General features: G+C 40.6%; 1 protein-coding gene across 3 annotated transcripts; it reads right to left on the bottom strand.

Moving 5' to 3' along the window:
• Window positions 1-509: 509 nt before the first annotated feature.
• On the bottom strand, window positions 510-24,895 carry RCBTB1 (RCC1 and BTB domain containing protein 1). Of its 3 annotated transcripts, none has more exons than XM_041467006.1 (12): window positions 24,860-24,895; window positions 18,480-18,650; window positions 17,476-17,626; window positions 16,872-17,038; window positions 14,126-14,284; window positions 12,924-13,031; window positions 11,814-11,956; window positions 8,837-9,027; window positions 5,745-5,871; window positions 5,139-5,290; window positions 4,375-4,505; window positions 510-1,448 (listed from the first exon to the last, which is right to left on the bottom strand). In XM_041467006.1, exons 2-12 carry the CDS (start codon window positions 18,621-18,623, stop codon window positions 1,308-1,310), a joined length of 1,614 nt encoding a protein of 537 aa, XP_041322940.1. In that variant the 5' UTR covers window positions 18,624-18,650; window positions 24,860-24,895; the 3' UTR covers window positions 510-1,307. The 3 variants fall into 3 exon arrangements, with proteins under 3 accessions (XP_041322940.1, XP_041322938.1, XP_041322939.1); XM_041467004.1 differs by lacking the exon at window positions 24,860-24,895 and adding an exon at window positions 24,413-24,625; XM_041467005.1 differs by lacking the exon at window positions 24,860-24,895 and adding an exon at window positions 24,086-24,369.
• Window positions 24,896-24,991: the final 96 nt, after the last annotated feature.

Here is a 24,991-nt window from a genome sequence, read left to right as displayed (position 1 = left end):
CCTGATTCAACAAAATAATAGTAATTTTAATTGCTTACAGAGTTTGTCTGCTGCCCTTCTGGGCTTAAAAACATCACCAGTTTACTGCCCAAGGCCAGGACTTGAGGGCCACTGAGCCTAAAAAAAACCGACCTAAACCAAAAATGCATTGACAAACTCTGCCATTAAACACAGTAAGAATGATAAGGATGGTCCATACATACCGTCTGAAGGGTTACAGCCACTTAAGGATGACTTAGTAAAAAAAGTCAGATGGAGTGAACCACTGAGGTCTAAAATTAGTGCCTAGAAAGATATTTGTGAACTTCTGAAATCAAGATTACAGGTGTTTTGCCAGGCACAGTGAAAGCAGCAAGATTCATTGTATAGGATGAGTTGGGTTTTGGCTTTATTTGTTGTTTATTTGGGTTTTCCTTTGTTGTTGAAGTTTTTTAAATGAAGCAACTTAGATGCTGTATGTAACACAAAAAGCTTGCAATGTTCTTCAAAATCCAAAGTTTGCTAGTGAAGAGGTACAAAAAAGTGAACTTTATTACATGTAGTTTAAATTTAGACAAGAATTAAAAGCAAAATCCCACTCAGCTTTCCATTCCCCCTCTGAGGGAACCAACATAATCTGAAGTCATTTCCATTAAGCATTATAAATATTGCTTGAACAGATTACACAAATTACACATTGCAACTTATATTAAAATATACCCAAATATAGAGATTTACTTCAAATTAGTTCTCCTAGTAACTCCTTTCTTCGAAGTCACTTGCGTAGGCTTTGAAGATAAATTATTTTTGCACACTTGAAGCACTGGATACACTTGGTTAATTACAAACAGCAAATGGCCAATTCATTCACAATCATGCAAATGCAGGAAGAGAGAACCATGCCATTTGCTTCTCTATAATCCCAGGGAGTTAATGATTTAAGTGCCATCATTCAGTGGCCCAGGTCAGACTATTTTCCAACCCCAAATAGTAAATTGGAAATACGAGCAGGCGGTGCTAGAACAGAGATTTCCTAGGCTGGAAAGGCAAGTCCGAACACCAGCCGGAATCCTTTGCACACCGCAGCGTTCCCTGTTTGCCTGAAGCCTTGAGCTGCATCCACCATCCAGGTTTGTTAAATGCAAGTGAGTATTTTGCTTGACATTCTTACAACAGTTCACTCTTGAGCACTAAAAACATTTGTTTTCACTGTGGCCTTTCAGGTCCTGTGGTGGAAGAGCCCACCTAACACTTGCCTGGACCCACACAGTTACGTTGTAGCTGGAAAAAGAGCCCCACAAACACCTTGACTTACGGCCTCATTTTTTTCAGTTCTTAAAGGCTCCACATTTACTGGCTTTAGCAATAAATTCCTTTAGCAGGGGACCATCCATTTGCCAAAATGCTGTAGTTTGTGTCACTTCTGTCAAATGATTGACACAAAACTTAAAGCAGAATTCCTCTAAGTCCTAAAGAGGTGGGGAAAAAAAAAGAAAAAAATGTTATCTTTGCTTTCAATCAAAGAAAATATCGTTGAGGCACAAATGCCTGTTTATGTTTTATTTTTGCAGCAAATTGGACAAACACATCCAGTGGCTCTGTTTCCCCCCAACAGTCACCATGTAAATGCAACAGCAAATAATGATTCTACCCACATATGTCACTATGTAAATGCAGTTACAAGGGGAAGTAACCAAAATTGGTTTCTCACTATATAGCAGCAGTCACAAAAAACAGCTGTTCTGAGCAATATATATTGTAAGTTCTCACACTTGAAGAGTTTCATCTGCATTCTCTGACAACTTTGAAACCCTAACGTAAATAGGAGATCTTGGGGTAATGATGTATAACCAAGACTGTGGATAAAAAAAATTCAGCTCTTTCCTTTCACAATATGAACAAATCTATTTGTAAGTTGCTTGACTTCCTTCCTGCTTCTTGAAGGGCTTAGCTAGGGCCTTCAAGTTCCATGTCCCCAGGCTCAGTGCACGTGTATGGTGACTGGATAGCTTGTACAGCAGAGATTAGGCAGAAGGTCTTTCTGAGCATTAGAAACAGACTCTGCTACAAAGTACTTCACAGGGCTCCCCAGTGTGATTCAAATGCAGTACTGGAGCACGGTGCAGCACAGCAGCCCTTGCAGAAAGTGGGCTCCCGATATTTGAGTTTACTTGGAAGTGCCTCCCATGTAATAATTGGAAAAGCCTAGCAGCCCTCATTGCACCCAGGTGATGTCAGACAGAGAAAATGCCTTAAAGAGCACAAAAAAAGGCACAGTCCTTGTCTGTGTAAGGTTCCCCACAGAACACTTCCCACTCAGATGATTTCCAACTCCTCCTTTGAGGAGGAAATCACTCTGTGGTGCAGATCTAAGCTGCTCTAAGGAGGGTGCTGCAGCCCTTACAAAAGGGCAACTGCCCACACTGTTCTAATTTCTTTATTAGATGTTTGTAGGACTGTCTGTATGTTAGAACACAGCCTTCCTTGGCTGCTGAGCAGACTGGGCACTGCAGAAAGGCATAACAACTTGCAGAAACTCTTAAGTCCCATGAAGTAGGAAACACTGAATAATATTCATGTTTTCTCTTAAGGTCAACACTGAAACTAGAGCAACTGTGTGTGCCAGTGCCAGTTCTTGACACAACAATAATATAAAAATATATCCTGGCCTAAAACCAGGCATTCTGAAGCTGCAGATCTTGACTTGTGTGGCATCTGTGCAACAAAAAAAGACAATCTTATTAGAACTGAACACTGACAGTTGTGGTATTTTTTAATAACAGAATTAACTAGCATTTTAAAGAAAATTACATCATACACATTACAATATTTTGCACTGCTTTATTAGAAACTTCATATTCCAAGTCAATGCAACAGAAGCATACAATAAACAGAATTATTGTAGTATTAGTAACTCTGGAAAATCTAAAGTTCTGTATAAAAAAGAAAGGCTGAGTTTCATTTGCAGATGGATGAGCTCTCAGCAAACTTAATATAGACTTAGGTGAATAAAGGCACAAGGTACAGCTAAGGATTACTTTAAAAGCTACAATGAGAAGATTGACTGAAGTGGCTAAAATTAGGTCAGGGCTGTCACCAAAAGAAACTGCAGGAGTTTCATGTCATGGAGGTATTTTAAATTAGTGAAGCAGCTTCTTTTAAGTGCTGTCTTGCAGGCACATACCCTCCTGAATGAACTACATCAGCTGAGAAATTGCAAGCCCCCTGCCAGCAGTGCAGCATGTAAACCCAACCTTTTGTTAAAGCCCAGCCCTCAGCATCACCCATTCTCTCCTGGAAGCAGCACTGAAGCCTATGGTTCTAACTTGACTTAGCTAGGGAGCTACAGGTCTGGCAGAGTAACTGGAATTCTTACAGCCCTTACAAGCAGAATCAATCACACACTGAAGTCCCATCCTGCAAACCATCTCTGGAGGCTAAAATATGGGAATCTTCCTATTTTTGAGGAACTTCTACCAAAGACATCACTATTCACAGTAGACAGGAAGCCATGACAGACACTAACACAGCCTTTGGGTAAGGTCTGTCAAACAAGCATCCACACCTCAAGCCTCTGAAATAAGTTAAGGCAAGCTGCATGCCAGCTGCTGGAAATTAAGTACAAGAAAAAGCAATAAGTTGATTTACTGAGTACCAAAAAACTGCTTTGTAAGCATAAGCAGCAATTTCAAAACCAACCAACTGTAAAGTTGCCAACACAATGCACAGGTACTACTGAACACAAACAGCCAAAGCAAGCCCGGGAATACCTCCTGATTAGTTCCTAAAGCATGTTAGGGATCTAGTAGTGAAATCAGACATTCCACAGTGAGGAGGTTTCACTCCCCTCTTCACACACTGTTGCTCGGTCTTCAACGTTTATGAGGCCCCTGAAGTGGTTCCTATCCTGACACTTCATTAGCCTACTCTGAAAGCTGGAAGTGTATTTGTACCTAACAAAACAAAAAAGCCAAAAAACCCCACCCCACCAACCAAAAAAATATCCCAAATGCACTCAATCCCCAACCTACCACCATGTTATCACAACACACAGCCCTACAAATAAGTAACTTAAAGCTTAAAAGCCTGATTTTCATTGTTACTTCTTTTTGTTTAAACCCTCCCCTTGTTTCAGAGTTAGTGTTTCTATCATCAGAAATATCTGTTTACTAGTTCACCTTCCCAGTACTGGTTTATGGGGGAAAAACTAAAAAAAATTACATACAAAAACCATATTTGCCATGAGATGCAAATGCAACATTCTCAAATTCTGAAAATGGCAAATAGTATTAAATGAAAGAGAGAGCTTATATGAAAATGTAGCCAGCTGCTTTTCTCCGTAGTTTAAGTCAGGAAGCAGCCACCCATTTAAGAGATTGAACTTTAGAAGTTTACCTCTGCATCATATCTGACAGCAGCAGAGAGCAATGAAAATGCATTTTCCACAGTAATTCCTCTCTTGATAATGTGCTGACACAGTTTTTTCAGTCTGTTTTCACAGTATGAAGTAGCCAAATCCAAAAGCCCTGCAAATTGAAACATCATCTTATCAGTCAGTTGTAAAATTATCTCTGCTCTTTCAACATCTGTTTCTGCCCCTGCAAAGCTCTGTATCTCTATAATGTGCTTTTTCCAAGAAGGTCACTATTCAGAAAATGCAGATTAAAGGCAAAGAAGGGCTTTTTATTACCCCATTCTGCACTCCTGTTAATTTCTGTAAATATGAAAGCTGTCCTACTGACTTGCATACCTAGTGGCAGGCACCACAACATGAGTAAAAAACTACTATTATCAAGAAAGAGGCTTGAATTACAGCTTGCTGTAATTGCTCTGCTGTCCAAGTTTCCTCCCCATTAGATCTACTGAGATTCTTTGATAGTATGCCAAACAGTAGCTGACTCAATTTAGTAAAATATGCAAGTAGTTTCACCCGGAGAAATAGTTTCTCTCCCAGCCTTGACCAAACTGCTCACAGTTTACTTCTAAATACACACCATTTTTGCTGTAGTTGTTTGCTACAACAGCATTTTAAAGACAGCTTAATTAATCACCAGTAAAACACATATAGGCTCAACTAGAAGCCTGTATTTAGTCACTTATACTGGGGCAAGTCCTGCCCCAGTTTTTCTGGATGCTGCTTTCTGACCCATCAGCAGTACCTATTGCATCTTCAGGCGGGAGGTCAACGCTGTCCGTGTACAAGTACTCAAGAAAGGCACGATACACAGGGTAGGAAAACTGGTCTATTTCTATCACCTCCTTCATATCCTCATTCCAGTATGACTGGAACATGGTTCTGAAGTGTTCACACCTAGGAGACAGACACATCATCTGGAACACTTATACACACACACACGAATGTTACATTACAGCCCCCCTGAAACACATTTGGGGCACTCTGCAATACTCACAAATATTTTATCAAGCCCCATCAGGGCCAGCAGTACACATTTTGGTTCCTAACACTGTAGACTTCATTATGCATTTAAATAAAACTCTTATTTTGTCCATGCTACAGAAACATCTGTGTATACACTACAATCAGACCAACTTAACAGAATTTATTATCCCAGGAAAAGCAGGCTCAGCAAAAAATTAATGTGGACCCCCCTTTTACAATCACTTCATTTAAAGCTATTATGGATACATGGATACCATCTACTACAGGTTTTGGGGTCCCTCCTTTCCTCTTGCATTTTTTTGCCCCTTTGATGATATCCTAAGTTTGTTCTGTACAAGTAAGAGCTGTGAAACACAATCATTACCTGATTTTCAGAACAGCTTTGTGGACATGGATGTACTTTCCATCCACACGGAACTTCAGGTCTGAGGTTTCTGGGCTGTCAAACTCTTTCTTCAGAGACTCTGCTACTGTTAAAAAGTCTTCATGTTCTACAGAAACAATTTCAAAACAAACAAACAAAACGAGATGTTAAGAGCATCTTAAGTGGAACACACACATCACGAACTAAAGCTAGCAACTCAGCTAAGAGTTATCAAGGAAAACAGATCTGTGTCAGGCTTAGGCAGCAAAATGGGAAGGATTAATTAATCCAATAGCATTTTCTGTTGGGAAGGGCTGCTCCACAACAGCTACAGGCAGCAGTGGTCAGCAGTTCCCATTCCATCCCATGGTACAGAGGCAGCACAGCACTAAGGGAAGTACCTGGAGAACGCTGTCTCCATGTGGGCACTACCCATGAGATTCCCAGCCTCCAGGCAGCTCAGCTCTGCCCCCTGACCTGCACTGTGCTGTTAATGGAGTCTGCAAGACCCCTGAACTGCCTGGGCAAGTGGCCTGCAGCACTACAACCACACTGAGCCGGTGTGGGCTGGGTCTAAAAAGAAAGCAGGCCACCACATGGTCACCTTTCTGTGCTGGCAGATTGGATACAGCCTGCAGGCTGATGAGGTCCTTGCCAGGGCTCATTAACATGAACTATCACTGACACCAATCACTCAGTTTATGAGTCAGTTACAACAACACAAAATCCAGCAGCAGTGCTGCTGAAGGCACAACCAAGGACACAGAACCTCAGCAGCTCTGGCAGTGGATTAAAGCAGAGATACCACAGTTTCCTCTGTTGAGGCCTGTGGCACTGGTCTCACAGAGGTCCCACTCTGTGTGTCTCTAGAAATCATACAGAAGTTGCAGCACAAGTTGTCTGAGGCTTTTGGTAAAGCAAGGCCTCTGAAATTTTAGAAAACCTAATTTAACCCATTATTTTGATGCATCTTAGAAGTGTGTTTCAAAGCACATGGCTTCTAAGAAGTGAAGCATGGAAAAGAAAAACAAATGGATTTCTACTAAATGGAATGCAATCTGTCTCCTGTATCCCACAGGACTGTATAGTGTTCATCCATACACAATCTGCACACCACTCTTCACCATTAGGGACACTAAATTATTTTGCATTTAAGAAGAAATACAGCTGGAACAAACTACTCAGAACTAGCAAGCCATGCCTGTGCCACAGAAGACCTTGCACTCCTCTGACTTATATGAATCACTCACAGAAACTGCATCTCCTCTGCCCTAACTAAACCATGCTCCAATCCCTCTCCATTTGCTCATGTGATCTTTTTTTGCTGGGTCATGAGCTTAGCTTAAGCTATGCAGATCAACTTTCACTCCAAATACTCTCAGTCCCACAAATTTGTATTTCACCACAGCCAATCCTGAGTGGCTGATTCATTTTTTGGCAGGGACATTGTAACTGTAATAGAACAATAACCTTTACACAGAGTTAGCTCTCCCTAAGAAAACAAAACACAAAAAAACCCAAACAAACAAACAAAAAAAAAAAGGTGGGAAAAATACATGCATATGGAAAATGGAGATTTAAAAATGCCCACAGAATTATTTTTTTTAATTTAAATATTCAGTAAGATTGCCAGAGTAAGTGGGGAAGAATCCCCAGAGGTTAAGAGGAATTAAAGTGCAGGTAATAGAGGTCAGACACCTGGCTACACTCGGTCTGGGAATATCTCATAAAAATGAGGGACTTGAAACCAGGGAGAGAAGTCATTTAAACCGCTCTCACTATTAGCATAAGGCAACAGACTGCACAACCATGAGACCTCCACAAGTGTGGAGGCAAGAGAGAGCAAGACCAGCACATATTGCAGAGGATTAGAGAATGGAGAAAGTGACAAATGGGATAAAAGCAGACTTAGATTTACTCAGGAGCAGACTGCTCCAAGTTAATCTTCTCTCTTTTTAGTTACTCTACTCAGTTCTCCCCTACAGGTGAGATGCTGTTACCTGGACCTCTACAAATGTGGTAACGTGCTAAATGAGAAGCTATCACACAGAAACTGGGTTAGGACAAGCCAAATGCAATAGTAAAGTCTGAGAGACTTCACTGGAGAGAGGTTACTTGGGATGTTATCCATCGCCCCCCAAAAATAATTCCATAGAGAGACTAACAAAATTAGGGTCTGTTGCCAATATGAAAATAGATTAGATGTCCTAAGAGAATTTGAAAACTGAGGCAGCAGATGTAAGATGAACCATCCTTATTTTTTTTGAACATGAAAACACCTTCATATTTTCCAGGAAGTGCAAGCTAAGCCCTTTATATCCTATTTGGGTCAAATAAGAATTAGCACCATGTGGATCAAAGAAAAATCAAGAAAAAAGGTTTGAGCTTATTTGTTGGACACAGAGACTGCATCCCACAGAGTAATCCAAGGCAGTATAAGAAGAGAGTTCCAGCAGAAAAAGCAATTATGTAAGAGTCTTGTTTCACAGAGACCATTACTTACAAGTCTACCCATCTTTAAGGAAAGTCAAACTAAAAAAGGGACAAATCATCTCATGAAATGAAAACTGTTACTCTGTATTCAGAGTACTCTGTACTCTGCTATATGAAAATTCTGTTACTTTCAAAACAAGAAAACATAAGGGAGAGATTCACTCCTAGAAGGGCAAATACTAATGAGAGGAAAGCTACAGATGACACTTAAAATCCAAAGTTGTTAGATACTAAAACAACAAGCCTCAGGAGTAGTCTTCCAAGCAGGAATATAAGAGGAAAAAATGCCCACAGTTTTGTTAAATGACTCAGGATTCCTTCCTGGACCTGAACTGGAGGTCAAACAACACAAACGTAAGAAATACACAAAATTCATCGTGGAATGGTAAGGCAGGGTTTGCTTTGGATGTACACTGGTGAACAATCTTGTTACCTTTACCCTGGATCCCCAGCTGCTGAAATAGACTGTTTCCTTCAGAAGGAAGAAACAACTAGCCACTGAGTTGCCAAGCTTCCCTCCTTGAAACAGGAGCCTGCCAGGGAAGCAGTATGCTGTACTACTCAGGAAGGGACACGGGGACTGCGGAGCTGGAGCTCACCTACGGAGAGCAGGCGCCACATGACAGCAGGGGTGGCGAAGCAGGCGAACACGTCGTCAGTGCAGGCGAAGTGTGTGAGGTGGGGGAAGGTGACGGACTGCCCCCGGCACTGGCCCCACATGTACACCTGGCCGCTCTGCGTCTTGGCCGCCGACGTGTGCGCGGAGTGGCAGGCGGCGATCTCCACAACCCTGCGGGCACGAGAAACACGGTGAGGAGCAGGTACGGAATGCAGGGACTTCCCAAAGCCTCACCAAAACAACAGCCAATCAAACTATGCGGCAACATTCCTGTACTTGGGGTTTTGTCCTGCAGAAATGTGATACTGCTTGAAGGGTATGAGAAAAAATCCCACAATGACATTTTCAGATTGCTTGTAGATTTTATTGTAATCAGATATTGCTGTAACAATGTCATTCTTATCAACTGACTTTCCTCTTATCTTTTCATAACCATGGAAAAGGGGATGAAGAAAAAACAAGTTTTGTTTTTCCCCCTTAAAACCAGCACACATCAGAAACTTATTCTAGAAATTTCTTCTACCTCCTTTTAATTTGATTTTTGTAGGCTGACAGAGATCTGACCCGCTGCCTCTACTTCAGATTTCTTATTTTGCTGTTAAGTTTACTTTCCTCAACATTGAAATTCCACATGAAACACAGTGCTTCATTTGAGGGGAATGAATCCTTTAAGAGCTATGGTTGTTTTTAAATAAAGTCTACACAGTCCTTTCACCCACCTCACACAGTTTTTAAAAATACTAAAGCTGCTGATGCTCACTTATCTATCCTGTTCTATCTATCCTATTGCTCAGGCAATCCCTAGATTCTTATCTGAAACATTGCAAGAACTGAGAAGGAACACAATTTCAATTAAAACACCACAAAGACATTGCCAGAGTTTCTGTGCATGTGATAAGCAAAACAGGGAGGGTTCCCGTGTTCAAAATAAAAGCTATGCTTTCCTGTTTTTTCTCTGTGGTTAAAACACATCAGAGGATTTCATGCTTTTGTGCCAGAAATGCATCAACCAGGACAAACAAATATCTTTCCAAGCAACCTAAGAATACACACACAAAAATGTGTGTTCCTTTACAGAACAATGCCCATGAAGAGTTAGATTTTTAGGCAAAAAAAAAAAAGTTTTAGCACAACCTTCATATTTTAAGTGCAAAAATTATTTCAAGACAAAACTCAAAGAATCTACATCACTTTCAGTATACATAACAATTTCTGGCAGAAAGAAAACTGATTGGTTGTTTTACACTATCAACTTATGAATCTTTATGCAACATCTCTGCAAGACACATCATAGAGCATTTATTTTAGGGACAACTTACTTTTTATCACAACTATCAAGCTAAACTAGTTCCCTCTCCAAACCTTCTTTTCTTAGCAGAACAGATTCTTCTTTTTACAGACTATACTACACTTCAGCAGTACAGCAGAACATTTACTGTTGCACACCTATGGTACACATACTTACAGTACCTGTACAGGGTAACACGTTAAACATGCATTTAACACCAAAATTCAGGAAGATGACCTCCACAGCTGCTCCTCTGAGCTAACACAAAATGAAGTCTAAACATTCCTTACATCTGTATGTGCAATATTTTCCAAGACAGCACCAAATGAAACCTCCTAAGTAACTGCTGCCAGCATTAAATGTAAATGACAAAAGAATTGCATAAACTAAAATATCAGGAGCAGCAGTAATGTGCTTCATGGGAAATGACAGCTCACCACTTTTAGCACTGTTTCCAAGGGAGCCAAGTCAAGCAAGATGAGTAAGTTCAAGTGACTTATCTCTCCCTTAGATCCAAAGCAGAAGTTCTATGGTATTTTCCCCCTCCTTCATCCATTGAACAAATGCCAGTTTTATTATAACCCCATGCTTGAGTTCACATACAGTTCTAAATGCAATAATTCCCCTTAGTGTACTCATGAAATAAACCACTAACAAAACAAAGTTGCTTTATCTGCAAATGTACACATTTCTTTCACTGTTTTTTAAAGAGTATTTCATTTTCCTTCACTCGTGTCAGTTCCTTCACAGACAAACCAGCCCCACTTTAGTGGTTTTTATTGTGATAGTTCCTTTCTTCTTTCCCCACCCCCCATTATTTAAGCTCTTAAACATTCTCAATACTGTGAAGCTTTTAATTTAATGCTAAGTGAGAGAAACAACCAAAAATAGGAATGACCTCCCAAATGGAGGAGCAAAACAAAGCAGAAGTGTTTCCTAGTTAAAAGGAGATTGCAAATTAAGAATCTATAGACCAAGACAAGGTACATTAATGTGTAGGTATACACATTAATATGAGAATTAATATGAGAATATGAGAATAAACTGAGACCACTTTTGAAGAGGAGCAGCAAAAGAGCCAGCCCCAAATATGAGGATGAAGAAAGGGTGATGAAAGAGAATTGACAAGGGTAAATTTCATTCTTTTATGAGTCCAGAAAACTAAAAAACTACAAACTACTAACCGGTATGGGTAAAAAAATGGGTACTATCTGTCCTCAGCTCAAGCAACCTTGCAGATTGAGTTCTGTTTTCATGGTGGGCTATTTTAAACCTTTCAAAAATTGTTCTTCTTTACATGCCACTTCTTGCAAAGGTGTTTTCTTTCTTCCCACTTTTTCATTTTTTTAATGCCTCCATTCATGGCTTGTCTTATTGATTTCATAGCTCCAGTTTTAAGCAAAGGATATACAGAATAGCATAACATTCATTCATTCATTATCTTTCAGTATCAGATAAATGCCAAGTGTGTTTGTGTTCAATAACCATTACAGACAGTAAAAAGCACTCAGTGCTTTGTAAACAGTAAGTTACCATCCTTTCCCATATTTTAACATTAGCAACAGAAAAACAATTCACCAAGCCCTACACATGCATGCTTCCAGTGCTAGAGACTGCAATAACACATGCTCAGACTAAATCAATCCAGAAACAGCTTGAGCAAGATTACCTTTCTTTTTCCATCATGATCTGCACAGGGCTGAGCTGGTTACTTTTATTGCCAGTCCCCAGCTGCCCGTAAGTGTTAGCTCCCCAGGCATAGAGCAAGCCCTCATCTGTTAGTGCTAGAGTGTGTGCATAGCCACAGGCAATCTGTAAGTAAATGTATACAGCGTTACTCCTGAACCAAACACAGATGAGAAACAAAATATCGCACACATTACCTTCGGCTAGCTCATGGTAAGTACCTCAGGCACTCTGCACTCAGCACCACAATGTGATACTTCTCAGTACTTGCAGCTAACACAAGGTACGCTGGCTGTAGGTACTGCAAAAGTCCCGGCTTCATTAATTTCATTGGCTGCTCCCAAGTAACTTACTGCACACTAGACAAATCTCCCTAGATGCTACCTGCTTTCTTTGCACATGAGGAACACGGAACTTCACCACATCTTGCAATGCTCTGAAAGTATTTCAGAGATGAATCGTTCTGAATACCACACAGTATGAGTACTCTGCAATGGGGACAGCTACAGTTCAACAGCCAACAACCCTTCAACCCAACTTCCCACATTCAATTCCACAGAACCTTCCCAAAAACCCAGGAAATCCCAAATTCTAGTTTGATTCTCTAAAAGAAAAAAAAAAAAAACCAAAAAAAAACCCAACCAAAATTCAAACAAACCAAACTAAACCCAGTCACCAAACAATCAAACCCACCCCCATGTCTCGTCTTTCCTCTCCCCTTGCTTCTAAAGGACTAATTAGAACACTAGAATTAGAATACTTAGAACAAATTTGAACATCTGATTCTCCTTCACTTCTTGTCTTTGACTAGCATGTTTCATTTAGCTTTGTAACAATAATGCAATTGTATCCACACCATAATTTACTAGTAGTTACAGTAGCTAACTTTAAACCTTTCCAAGCATTCACCAAAGCGAGTATTTCACAGCTTACTTGCATGTTGTATAAGCAAAATATAACTCATTGTAGCAAAAAAAAAAAAAAATTCAGCATTGAAACTAGTGAAATCCAGAAGCAGGTATAATACTCCAAAGAGAGGTTTCCAGCAGAAGCTAGCAGCAGGAATGCACTTTCACTTCCTCGTTGGGCGTACCTGGAGCACACAGACGCTGTGCAGCGCTGCCACTCTGCACGGCGTCAGCTGGTTCCCGTTATTCCCCAGGCCGAGCTGGCCATTGCCATTGTAACCCCAGCCATAAACCTGAGTGCACAAGGAAAACAAAATTAAGCCACTCTTCACCAGGAGTACACTTAGCATTTGGTATCAAGCACAAGCCAAGAAAAGTACTTATTATTAAAAAATCGTGTGCTATTTGAAGAGCAATACAGAGAAGGTTGAAAGATGTTAAAGAAACTGCAATGACTTACTGCACTCAACTTCTCCACCCTGCATTTACCTTTCAAAGAAGCTGAAAAACATGTCTTTGAAGTACTAGGAATTTTGCCATAAACTCACACTACATCCAAATCTCTCCCACAGCACCAACACTTTAACTTCTATGCTGTCCTTTCTCCTTATTACTTTTCCTTTTTTTTAAGGAGAACAATAAATTAGTTATTCTGATGAACCGATCAGTTTAAATGGAAGTCCCCAGTTTATTTCTAATTCTTCCTTTAGTTTTGTTACAGTGGACACACCATGACATACATAAGGACAATGAAAACCCATCTCAGCCTCAGGGACTTTGCAGCCCTTCCATTCACAAGGAGATACTACCCTCTGTTTGGTGAAATGAAGTAAAACTGAGGTTACAGTACATACCTAAAGGCAAGATAACACCATAAACTCATGTCAAATGGAACAGTTGCACAATGGGAGGGCAATGCTCAAAAGAATGTTTTAGGTTTGTTGCTGGTAATTAAGCAACATGTTTAAAAAACAGGATCAGCCAATGTATCCTTGCAGAAAAATTAACTGTTTAATTGTGCATGCTTTAAAGAAATAAACTAATTTAATGAATTAAAAGAATTTAACATAATTTATATGTTAAGTAGTCTATGCTAACATGAAGACAGACACAGTTAATACAACTGTTCAAATTCTTCCAGCTGCAGACTCAGTAAGAATTGTGTTCCAATACAGTCTTTGCCATAAGAAGGAATATTGAAAGACTGCATCTCCAGTTACTTGCAGTGTTTTCCTGCAGCTGGCTCACAGAAGTTGTCAGGATAACTCTGTCAATAACCTAACTCTAGCCCTAACCTGAGCACTCCCTGCCAGCATTTCTCCACTTCAGACACCAGCTTGGTGGATTCAGGTGACAGAGACTGAGGGAATGCAGCAGCAGCACTTACCTCACCGTTGTTTACTACAGCCATGGAGGAGGTCTGGCCACAAGCAATGCCAACTACAATTTTACCCTGCAAGCAGTTGGAGACTCGGCGAGGAGTTGGCTGGTTGGCTGTAGATCCAGATCCAACTTGACCACAGTTATTGTAGCCCCAAGCATACAGCTGTCCATAAAAACAAACAAACAAAGCCACATAATTTAAAGCTTAATAATAGTAATGATAGCAATAGGCAATCTTCCCACAGGCAGCACCAGACTGGGTAAACTAAAACACTAAAATGCTTAAAGTTCATTTTCAATAGAAAAAAATTATAAACATTTCCATTTAGCAAATAGGAATATAGCTCTTCTTGCAGCTGATTACAAAAGAATGATAGCATCTAACTAAAACAGAAAACAAAATGAACATAGTTCCATATTAAATACAAGTCAGACTGTAAGACAAAGAGCATAGTGATTATCTTTATAATTTCATTACGTTGAAAAAGGAATGCAAACCAGAACATAATTTTTTTCCCAGACACACTTGAACTCCCCAGTTTAGAGCTATGTAGTCCTTTTCAAAGAACTCTAAATCAGATTTATTGCTGGACACTCATCATACCTCTTCTGCATCTTTCAAGAGCTGTGAAAGAGCAGGGTTTTGTCAGTTTGTGTTTCACAGTAGCATTAACAAAAAAAAAAAATCTACAATTTCTGTCAGTATAAAGTTTCTTGTGGCAAACTAGTACTAATACAAGCAAAAATATGAGTTCCTTTTATCTGAAAGTCAGGAAGACAGGGAAGTAGTTTGGTATTAAAAAAATTATAACTCTGTGGTTTTGGTGCCTCAAATTTTTATTGCATGTATACATGGCCACAGCTTGGTATAAAACTGTTTCTGAGGGCTCATTCTCTGGTGCTTCATCCAGTTCAAAGTTTGGCCTCTTGGAAACACCTTCCACTGATACGCTTGGCAGTACAAGCACATTGACAGGTACCCTCGTGAGAAGCCTACACATCCTTTGGGGCCAGAAGCTGTTTACTGCAACACCAAACCAAAAGTCATTAAAAGTCATTAAAAACCAACACATCCATCAGCACCAAAAAAACCCCCAACCCACCGAAGACAAGAACAAAAGACACCGCACCAACACAACTCATTTACAATGAATGACATGAACAAAAGAAAGAATCAGTCCTTTGCTTTTTGTTACTTCTAACTGCTGGATCTTTGATTCCTACTGAATATTTGAAGATGCCTTATAAAATACTTTCATTTCAATAACAGCAAATATTTAGGTAGAGAATCTCAGAAGGTAGATCAAAATGCCAAAGGACATGCCAGAGAAGCATGAATGTCTGCATTCCTTTAATTCTACCATTAAAATACTTCTTTTTTAAATTTGCACTGAACCATACCAACCAATTATGCCAGGTATTTCCACAAATGTCCAACTTCAATGTCTCCCCGAGGCTTCAGGTTTGTTAGGACACAAGGGGGCTGGAAGTCAAACCTTTCTGTAAAGCTGCTTAACACATTTTGCTTTCAGTGCACTCAGTTCTGGTAAAAGCTCAGAGCACAAACAGACCAAGTTACTGCAAGGTACACCAGGGATGGATTTAAGGTACATTAACGTGCCACAATGGTGAGCCAGCTGCAAATACCAATTCCATGGTCAACACAAAGAAATTTCCCTGCTTCCACTGAGATTTTGAGCATGTCACATTTATGACAAGAAACAGCATGGCCTTCACAGGCAGCTACCACACAGCAGCTGGCACCTCTAGTGTAAGTAATGCATGAATACCCTCTCCTTCTTGCATGCTCACCAAGTTTTGTAGTTTAAACAAGTCAAACACAACAGCACAAAATCTTTCCTAAGTGTAGGCTCTTCTTTCACATAAAACACAGACCACTTAACCCAATCTCTCTTTCCTACCCTTAAAATACTTGGTATTCTGTTACACTATATTCCATACTGGACAACAACACAGACATGCTCAGATTACCAGGATGAGAAGAGCTCTAGCTTCCCTTTTCATTGTTAAAAGGTTTTAAAATTAGAGCTTTTCTTTTGTCAGTGCACAGCTGAAACCAGATTTTCCACTGTGCATACATTGGTCAAATCTGCATAACTGGAAACTAATTGTATGTGTTTCCCATGACACATAGCCTGAAGCCACGTAAACAAACAGCATGAAGCAGACTTGGACATAAACCAAGGGCTCTTTCATTAGCTACACAGGAAGGTATTCAGAGGTGTGCAGAGCAACATTCTTCTGCAGTACCAGTGTGGAAATGCAAGACATTTCTACAAGAAAACTACTAAATTCTAACCCGGTAAATACAAATTCAACACACCCCCAAACTGACAGAATTACAAGCAAATAAATTACATTTTGCACCTCACAAACCATTATTTCACTTCTAAGTGGCACATCTTTCTAGTCTCACCCTTGTGAAAGACAGAAAGGTTTACTAAGTTGTATTTCCCTTGTTTTTAGGCTTGCTATTTTTTGGCAGGGGGGTTAATTTGATATTTGGGGGTTTTTGGGTGGTTTTTTTTTGTTTTGTTTTGTTTTTTGTTGTTGTTGTTTTTTGTTTTCAAGTCTGCTCTGAAGAAAAGGATCCCCTATTTTGAGGCAGCAAGAGAAAAGGTTATATTTGTAATTACACTGTAGAAACAGACAGAAGTTCAAACTGCAAGGTCACCTCCACTATTCACTTCAACAAGGAGATTAAGAGATCTGAACAGGTTTCAACTTACATCGCCATCCAATGAGAGCGCCATGGAATGATGAGAGCCACAGGCTACTTCCACCACTTTCTTTATTAACAGATTTGTGCAAACTTGAACAGGAGTAATGCCCTGATTGGTTGTGCCATTTCCAAGTTGGCTGTAACCATTATGTCCCCAAGCATACACTTCACCATCTGCAAAAATATTTGTAATGAAAACCACTAAAAATTCCAGGGAGGTTAAGACAGAATTTTAAGAAATTAGCAAATAATAGGGAATTGAAAGAATACTAACAAAAAGTAAAACTATTACAAGAATCATCTGTATGCTAGAAAATTATATACTTTGTTTTATATTTATATATCACAGCCTATCCTCTAGATTGTGGAAATACATAGAAGTGCCAGATAAGACAAAGTACATCATAAGTGACAGTGTAAAGTGCTAAAACCTCAACAGAGTGGAAATGGAAACTTCAGCAATTACAAAATCCATTTACTTCCACTTAAGACCAACGAGAACCTCTTAGTGTACGTTAGCCAGTTAACAAGTTAATACAATTACACCACAATCCATTCCTGTTAAATGCAATCTCTAACTTATGTTTCCATACTAAATGTTAATTTTCTACCTTCAGTACAAAGAACAACATGGGGTCCACTTCCATAACTGAGACTGGAGATCTTCTTTCCACATAAGGCTTCCAATTTTTTTGGTACTATTGTGCTCTGATTATCTCCAGTTCCCAAACAATTACTGCAATTCAGTCCAAAAACAAATACCTGAAAAACAAAAGAATACTCACGTCAAATGTTTTATACCCAGGTGTGCACAGATGTGTAATACTCAGGTCTTCATTAACTGGGGACAGAGTTTCACCTTGGACCTCCAGGGGCCAGAGACATCCCACATGGAAATGAACAACCTCCAGAGTCTCTGCACAAGGGCACTTTGGATGTTAACTGATGAGTCTGAATTATTCAGATTCATACAGTCCTGGAAGTTAGGCTTTTTATTTTCAGGAACTGCACCATAAAAAGTGGAAAGAAAGTGGAAGACACCACTTTCTTCTAAAAGCAGTTTGTAAATAGCAAATAAAGCATAAGCATGTAAAGAGCTATACTGAGGGAGGCTCATCTACAGGCACTATTGATAGGACTCAGGGGAAAAAAAATCCTTCTCTACCCAGTCTTACAAGAAACCTTCCCATTAATACATCCCGGAACACCTGTCTCATTTTCTTTCAGCAGCACCATGCCAACTCATAATGAGTTTCTGAATCATTAAGATCTACAGATAATCTTTCACGGTATTTTTTACTTAGCAAGCCATAACCTCATTTTCTATCTTCATACCTGTTTGCACTTAACTCCAAGCTACCACACCTTCTTTTAAATTCTGCCTGTCTTCAACAGTCCATATAATCCATCCTGGCCTTTGCCATGTGAAATTTTGCTAAATAGTCCATTTATATTGTCCCCACACAAAACAAAAAAAAAAAAAAAACACAAATGTTATATCCACCACATATTAGAAAACACAGATTTCACATCATGCTTTTGAGAAGCTATTAACCTACAACCATTCTGAAACCAGCTAACTGTGGGGCAGCCGCCCAGCTGGATGGCAGCTCACCTCGTCGTTGTGCGTGATGTAAATGGCTTCATTGGCCGACGTGCCGAACACACACGCTTTCCGAATGGAAGCGATTTCTTGGGGGGAAAGGAGGGTAAATATTGGCCACTTGCCTACGTCCACCATGATGCTGCTGTGTGTCATGACGCCTCTACAAGCAAGAGGACGTCGCTGCAACCAAAAAATCCAAAAAGCTTATTAGAAAGAGTATTTTGTGCTTTCATTAACAGACAGTAAGGTAAATTCCTTTATGTGGAGAAAAGACAGGTAGCTCTGAAAGTAAACTTTCTCATGTAATATGTAATTATATTTCCATGTAGTCACTAGAAACACAGATTGTTTTCTTAACAGGGTATATAAGTAAACTATATTCAATGCAGCAAAACATCTGCTCTTTAACAAGCAAACTTATTAAAAATTTATGATCTAGCAAATGTCCACTGGTGACAGAGTGGAATTCTGAGGGAATTTACAAAGGGGATTTCAGCTGCAATTCCAATTTATAAAATTTTCACTTGTCAAGTTTTCTGGTAATCTTACAAGTTACAAATGTCATGTAAGCAAGTAGTTGTGTGAAACATGCAAATAAAAGTAAGGCTAGAGCTGTTGTGAACATGACCCAAATCTGCCACCTCTTGTGTAATCAAAAGCTGCTATGGTCAAAAAATATTTGTGAGAGCAGGAAAGCATGAGCTTGTGTAATTAGGCAGTGAAACACATCAGAGAACAGCAATTAAGTAAAATTGCCATAATGTGTTACTTAGAAACAAGGTGGATCACATTAACAGCTGGAAACATGATGGTACAGAGATGTTTGCCAACGAACACAAATGCATACAACGTTCTTCTCCAGTGCTCCCTCTTCCCAGTTTCCTCAGGACGACTGCAGCAGCTCAGGAGCAAAGCTGACAGCACAAACATCCAGAGCTTATTGAGGCATTCAACCCTGCACATAACATTGCTCACACCCTGAAGGGACTCTGCCGCTTACAATCTGTGATCCCTGCCCAGGGCTATCAGCAAGTTTTGTGAAATGTGGGCAGCATCAGGTGAAGAATTCCACAGAATGTCAGTGACAAGACAAATCACCATAAAACAGTAAAAAAAAAAAAAACGAAAAGGCAGGGAATCGTTCCATGGGTAAGAATTGCAGTCTCTACCCAGATGCCATCCTCTCATCAACGCTTAGTTCTTTCCTTTTCATTTGTTTGCTTCAGTGCAACCTAATGCCCCTATTTTTTGTTGTGCTGCTTTCAAGTCAGACTACCTCTGGATGATGCCTGAGTACCAGATATGGATAACAGAACACAAGACAGCCTCTCCACTCTTCTTCTGACGCTTGGTTGTCAAAACTGTGCTGAGAACTAAGACTGGGCTTCAGAAAGCCATTTAACAACAGCAGTCAACTGCTATTCAGTGCAGATGTTTCTTAGAAGAAGGGAGTTTAAAAAAAGTAGCAATAATAACAATTTAAAAAATGAAGTTTGAGAAACACAGAGGTCACTGTGGAATTATGTCCATTAAAAAAAACCCTAACACAAAACCCAGGAAGGTTTGCTTCCTTATCAGATTTCATAACTTTGATCCAATAAACCCAGCTCTGCCCTACAGGCACCTCTTACTAAGAGCCTGACTCAACTCTCCATTTCACATTTGAAGCAGGTCTTGAAAACACCTGAAATCTCCAGATGGCACACACATACATAACAGATTTGTAGAATAGTTTTTTGGGTTTTTTTTAAGTCTACCTGATGCCAAGGCATAGCACATTCTACACAGCTAAACAGGTTTGAATGCATTTAAGCCTTCTTAATCTCTAGTCCAGTTACAAGCACGGGCTAGTCAGCTGCTAAGATGTGTCACCTCACCTTGGCAAGTCTTTTAACATATGACACTATCAATCAATTAAAACAAGGCAGCAATTACTTGTTCTTTTGAGCAGACCAAGGAAGTGTCCCTTCTGACTTCACCTATTTCACTTGTCTCATATAATATACAACTGCCAAAGCACAAACGTGTCAACCCGGATTTTAAGAAAACTATTTTCTTCACTGAAGTAATTTTCAACATAACCTGTGAAGACAGGAAGACAATGTGCTATTTTGCTAGAGAATATCCTAGCCAATTGACAAGTTTTACAGCACCCAGAGATCCTATTCTACTCTAAAAGTAGTAAGTGTAATATACGTTGCCTTTTCTCTCCCTTCCTGATCTGTGCACTAGGTCTCTAATCCATTTGACTTCTTTCCCTTCTGCTCTGTATGACTCAGTTAATCACTGCTCTTGGACAAAACCTTTCCAAGCACTTTTAAAACTTAGGCAAGTTATGCTGCACTTCCCACACCTCACAACCTGACATCTTGTCAAAGTAATACTGATAGATAAAAGCTGTCAAGCACATGAGACTTCCCAAATTGGAGATACAAGCAATTAACAATGCACAAGTGAAGATCCTTACAATTGCTAACAGGTGTTAACATTGCTTTACCCAAAACCACGCTGTATATTTTCAGCCATTTCAACTGTTACTACAATTCTACAGTTATTTCAGGGGTTTTCCTCAAAAGGCTCTTAAGGACAACTCATCTGCCACTGGCAAGTTTGTTTCTTTAATAAATCTCAATCCTAAACTCTATCCAGGATTTAGCAACCAACGAAGGCTCACAAAAATCCTTAAACCAAACAACAAAAAATGCTCTCTTGCCTTTTATGTAATATGTACTGTTTCTCCTCAAAGACACGCTTTTCCCTGCTCTTGAAATATTAAGGACTGTCCTTAGATTCTGCCGTTGGCTGGAGTACCTATCATCACTGGCTTTCAACATTTCTACAGCAGCAACAGCAGCTGTTTTCCTTTATCCTTTTGTCTAAGAGAGACAAATTACATACAAACCTCAGAGTTCTGGGCCTTATACACTGACTACTGTTTCTTAACTGTAATTGTGCATAGAAAGCTGATTTAACTATTTATTCTTCACTGTCCACAGAAAACAAATGCTCCACTTAGGTAGAAGCACCACCTTCTTCTCTCTAAAAAACACATTCCTTAACAACCCCAGCCAATTTCCTAGTTGTCCAATAAAAGTTCTGGCAGACACAGGAAGGGAAAAAAAACCCCTAAAAGTGAGGAAAAACGTATTTGAGAAATCTATTTTTAAGTGTAGGACTGTAAATGGAGGTATCAGTAAAGTTACTCAGTGTTACCAGAACAGAAACCAAATTGATTCTAGCATCCTGTAAGACATACTGCACCCTTTCCAAAAGAGCAGATGCTCTGCAATACCGTGACTGACCCCTCACACCAACCACACTCACACTTCATCCCTGTGCAACATTTGCCTGAATCTGGAGGAGACAGGCACGTGGGGAAGTTTCTCCTGGGCAAATCCTTGCCATGAAAGGCTGATGATCCAGGAGACTCCAGACATGGCACCACAAGCAGCAGCACAAAGAAACCCAGCGTCCTTCACTCACCCTTCCTGCAGAGTGTTAGTCCCACACCTAAGGTTATTTACTTTTCTTGACAGGACCCTGCTACATCACACACTGCAAGGGCTGCATGTCAGCTAAGTTTGTAAGAGCCAAGGTAGCAGATGGAGCCCCAAGCAGTCAAGTTATTTTAATCTGCATGCTAATAGCTCGCTCAATATATTAGCTTCAGGCTATTGCTCAGTGTTGCACACTCATTCTGTGTGCAACAAGGCAGCAGCAGCTCTGAGGAGTATCTGTCATATATGAACACTCAGATCTTAAGTTAATTGAAATTAAAAACCTTATAAGTATAAAACCCCTGAGCTTAAACTGGCTGCCCAATTGTTTTTAGAAACACTGCATGCCACCTCTCAACAGTAAATTTCTGCTGCATGATGCAGAGAGAAACAATTATACAACACAAAGCTTTACTTCTGCTGCAAAATGAACCAGCAGAGGGAGTTTACACCAACACTACTTCTCACGGCTCTGACATCTCCAAAATGGTCCAACAACCTCAGTATCCAAATAGAAAAAGAGATCACTCTTTGAATTTCACTTAGGCTAAAAATAAGCAAGAAAAGGTGACTTGTAAAAGAAAGGGAACTGAGCTGGCAACATATTATGATGAAAAAGAAATTGACCTCGGGGTAGGCACCAACATTAGGGGGAAAACATCTACATCTGCTCACAATTTAAAAAACCACACACTTTTGGAGCCATAGGTCCCTCAAAAATTCTGCTGCCTACACATTCATCTCCTCAGTAATTTGCTTACTAAATAAAAAGCCTGCAAGCCAATTCACGATGGCACATGAAAGACAAACACGAATCCCTGCCTTAAAAAAAAAAAAAGGCAGCGTTTACAAAATGCTTTGTTAAAATTATTTTAGAAACTGCTCTACAGAGTTTATAGTTCAGCTAAATAAATCCACGCTGGATAGAACAATAGCCTAACACAACATCCTACCGGGAAAACAGTACCAATTGTCCTCGCAACAAAAAAACTACAGTTAACTCCTCAAAGATTATCCCCTTATTTGCAAAGGCTGCTAGAACACAATCGCACGTTTGTTTGTTTCACTCACTCCTTAGGCTCCAATGCTGCAGCTTATTCCAGCTAGGCAGACCTAGTCCTGCACAGAAAAACTGCAGGCTCAGGCCTTCATTTCTCCTAATTGTCTTGGGGAATTATGAACAGCAGTCAGAACACAAAAGCTCGGATATCTGGCTTTAGAACAACACAGAGTGACTGGCACACTTAATCCCTTTTTAATTTGAAGTACTCCTTAACCAAGGAAGAATCAAACCCTTCACATCACACCGATCTTCCCCCAGTCTACGTTTGCTTTTTTTGATCACATATTTTGGCACTGAGAAGGAACACAGAAACCATATACTATCATTATATTAACAATACTATTGATGTTAAGTAGATCTATGAACCAAGGGATGTTACTGAGGCATTCTCCCTGCCAATGAAGAGACTTGCACTCCCTGAAAACATGTGCCTTAACTTACTTTCCTTGGACATTACAGGAAGCAAAATTTCTATGGCAAAACTCACATGTTCCAAACCTCTACACAATTTATTTTCAGATGCCCTTAATGAGCCAAACAGGGGAGGAAAGAACTGCTGATCCAAAGGCTGACAACCAGACCTCCGTTCGCTTTGAGCAACCAGCAGGGAGAGATAAGCAAGCAAAAAGCACGATCATGCACGTGAACGCTACTGAACATGACTGGTTTAGCCACAGGAAACCACCCTTGTGAGGATGACAGTCATCCACCCACCATAACAAACCTCCAACTACAAAACTCTAATCACAACCACACTTTGCCTTATTTTTCTTCCCTACACTGAGCCACTAGTGCTACTTATCAAATCCATTCACTGAGGACAAGACTTCTAAATCTTCTAAAGCAATGCCTGTCTTTCAATCTGACGCATAGAGAGATAAGCATTCAAGGGGAAACATTCAGATTAAGGCACTAAAGAATGAATGCATCTTCCAAACAGCTTCTTAAAGTTTTTCCTAAAATACTCTATTCGCCAAACACATTTCCATTTATGATGCTTTGTACCCTTTTCTCTTAATCCCACCCCTTGTCGGAACGATTAAAGCCCATTTTACCTTCCGTCGGTAGAGGACAGCACAAACGGGTCACTTGAACTTTCTAAATCAGAGCCCTGCAAGTTCCTTATAAAACAGGCAAATATTCCTTCAGTGTTAATTTACAAGAGTCTTCTAAATTGGAACTCTGCAAGTTCCTTTAAAAACAAAACAAAACAAATACCCCTTCAGTTTAGAAGAAGCGCGTTAAAAACCCGAACAAACGCTGTAATCGTTCATAGAAAGCCGGGCGAGGAAAAACAAAAAGCGCTGAGTTTTTCCAGCTGCGGTTTGCTTTGGTTTTTTTTTTTTTTTTTTTTTTCTTTCTTTCCCCGACAAGCCGGGTACCTCAGTCAGGCTCCAGGAAGCCGGCGACAAAAGGGAAGGATAAACCGCACCACCACGATCCAGGAAAACAAAAAGAAAAAAAATCAGTAAGAACACACAGTGTTAAGGACATGCAGTAGGAGCCTTCCACAGGGCTGTGGGGAAAACTGGCTGGCGGCGACACAGAGCGCGGGTGAGGATCCCCACCCCAGCCCTGCTGCGGCGACAAGGACCCTCTCTCCGGCGCCCGCGCACGTGACGAGGGGGGAGCGGGAGGGGCAGAGTTGCGCCGCATCACGTGACTCGCCGGAGGGAGGCGGGAACGCGGAGCGGGGGGGGCTCCCTCTCGCCTTCCCTCTCTCCTCTCCTCCGCACGGGCACCGCCACCCTCGCAGCCCCGCACAGCCGCGGTGCCCGCCCGCTGCCCGCAGCGCCCTAGCAGGACGGCGAGGGGCGGGCGCTGCTCACCCGGTGCCCGCGGCAGCTCCCGGCGGGCTCCCGGCGCGCCCGGTTCGCGCGCTCCGTCACGTGGGCGGCCCCTCGCTCCCTATTGGGCGCCGCGGGTGCGCCTGGCGCGTGACCCGTGCCCTTCTCCGCTAT

The sequence above is a fragment of the Pyrgilauda ruficollis genome, unplaced genomic scaffold, assembly GCF_017590135.1.
Source record: "Pyrgilauda ruficollis isolate IOZ18807 unplaced genomic scaffold, ASM1759013v1 scaffold20, whole genome shotgun sequence".
Taxonomy (NCBI): domain Eukaryota; kingdom Metazoa; phylum Chordata; class Aves; order Passeriformes; family Passeridae; genus Pyrgilauda; species Pyrgilauda ruficollis.
Note: the sequence above shows the minus strand (reverse complement) of the source record. Positions and strands in the feature narration are given on the sequence as shown.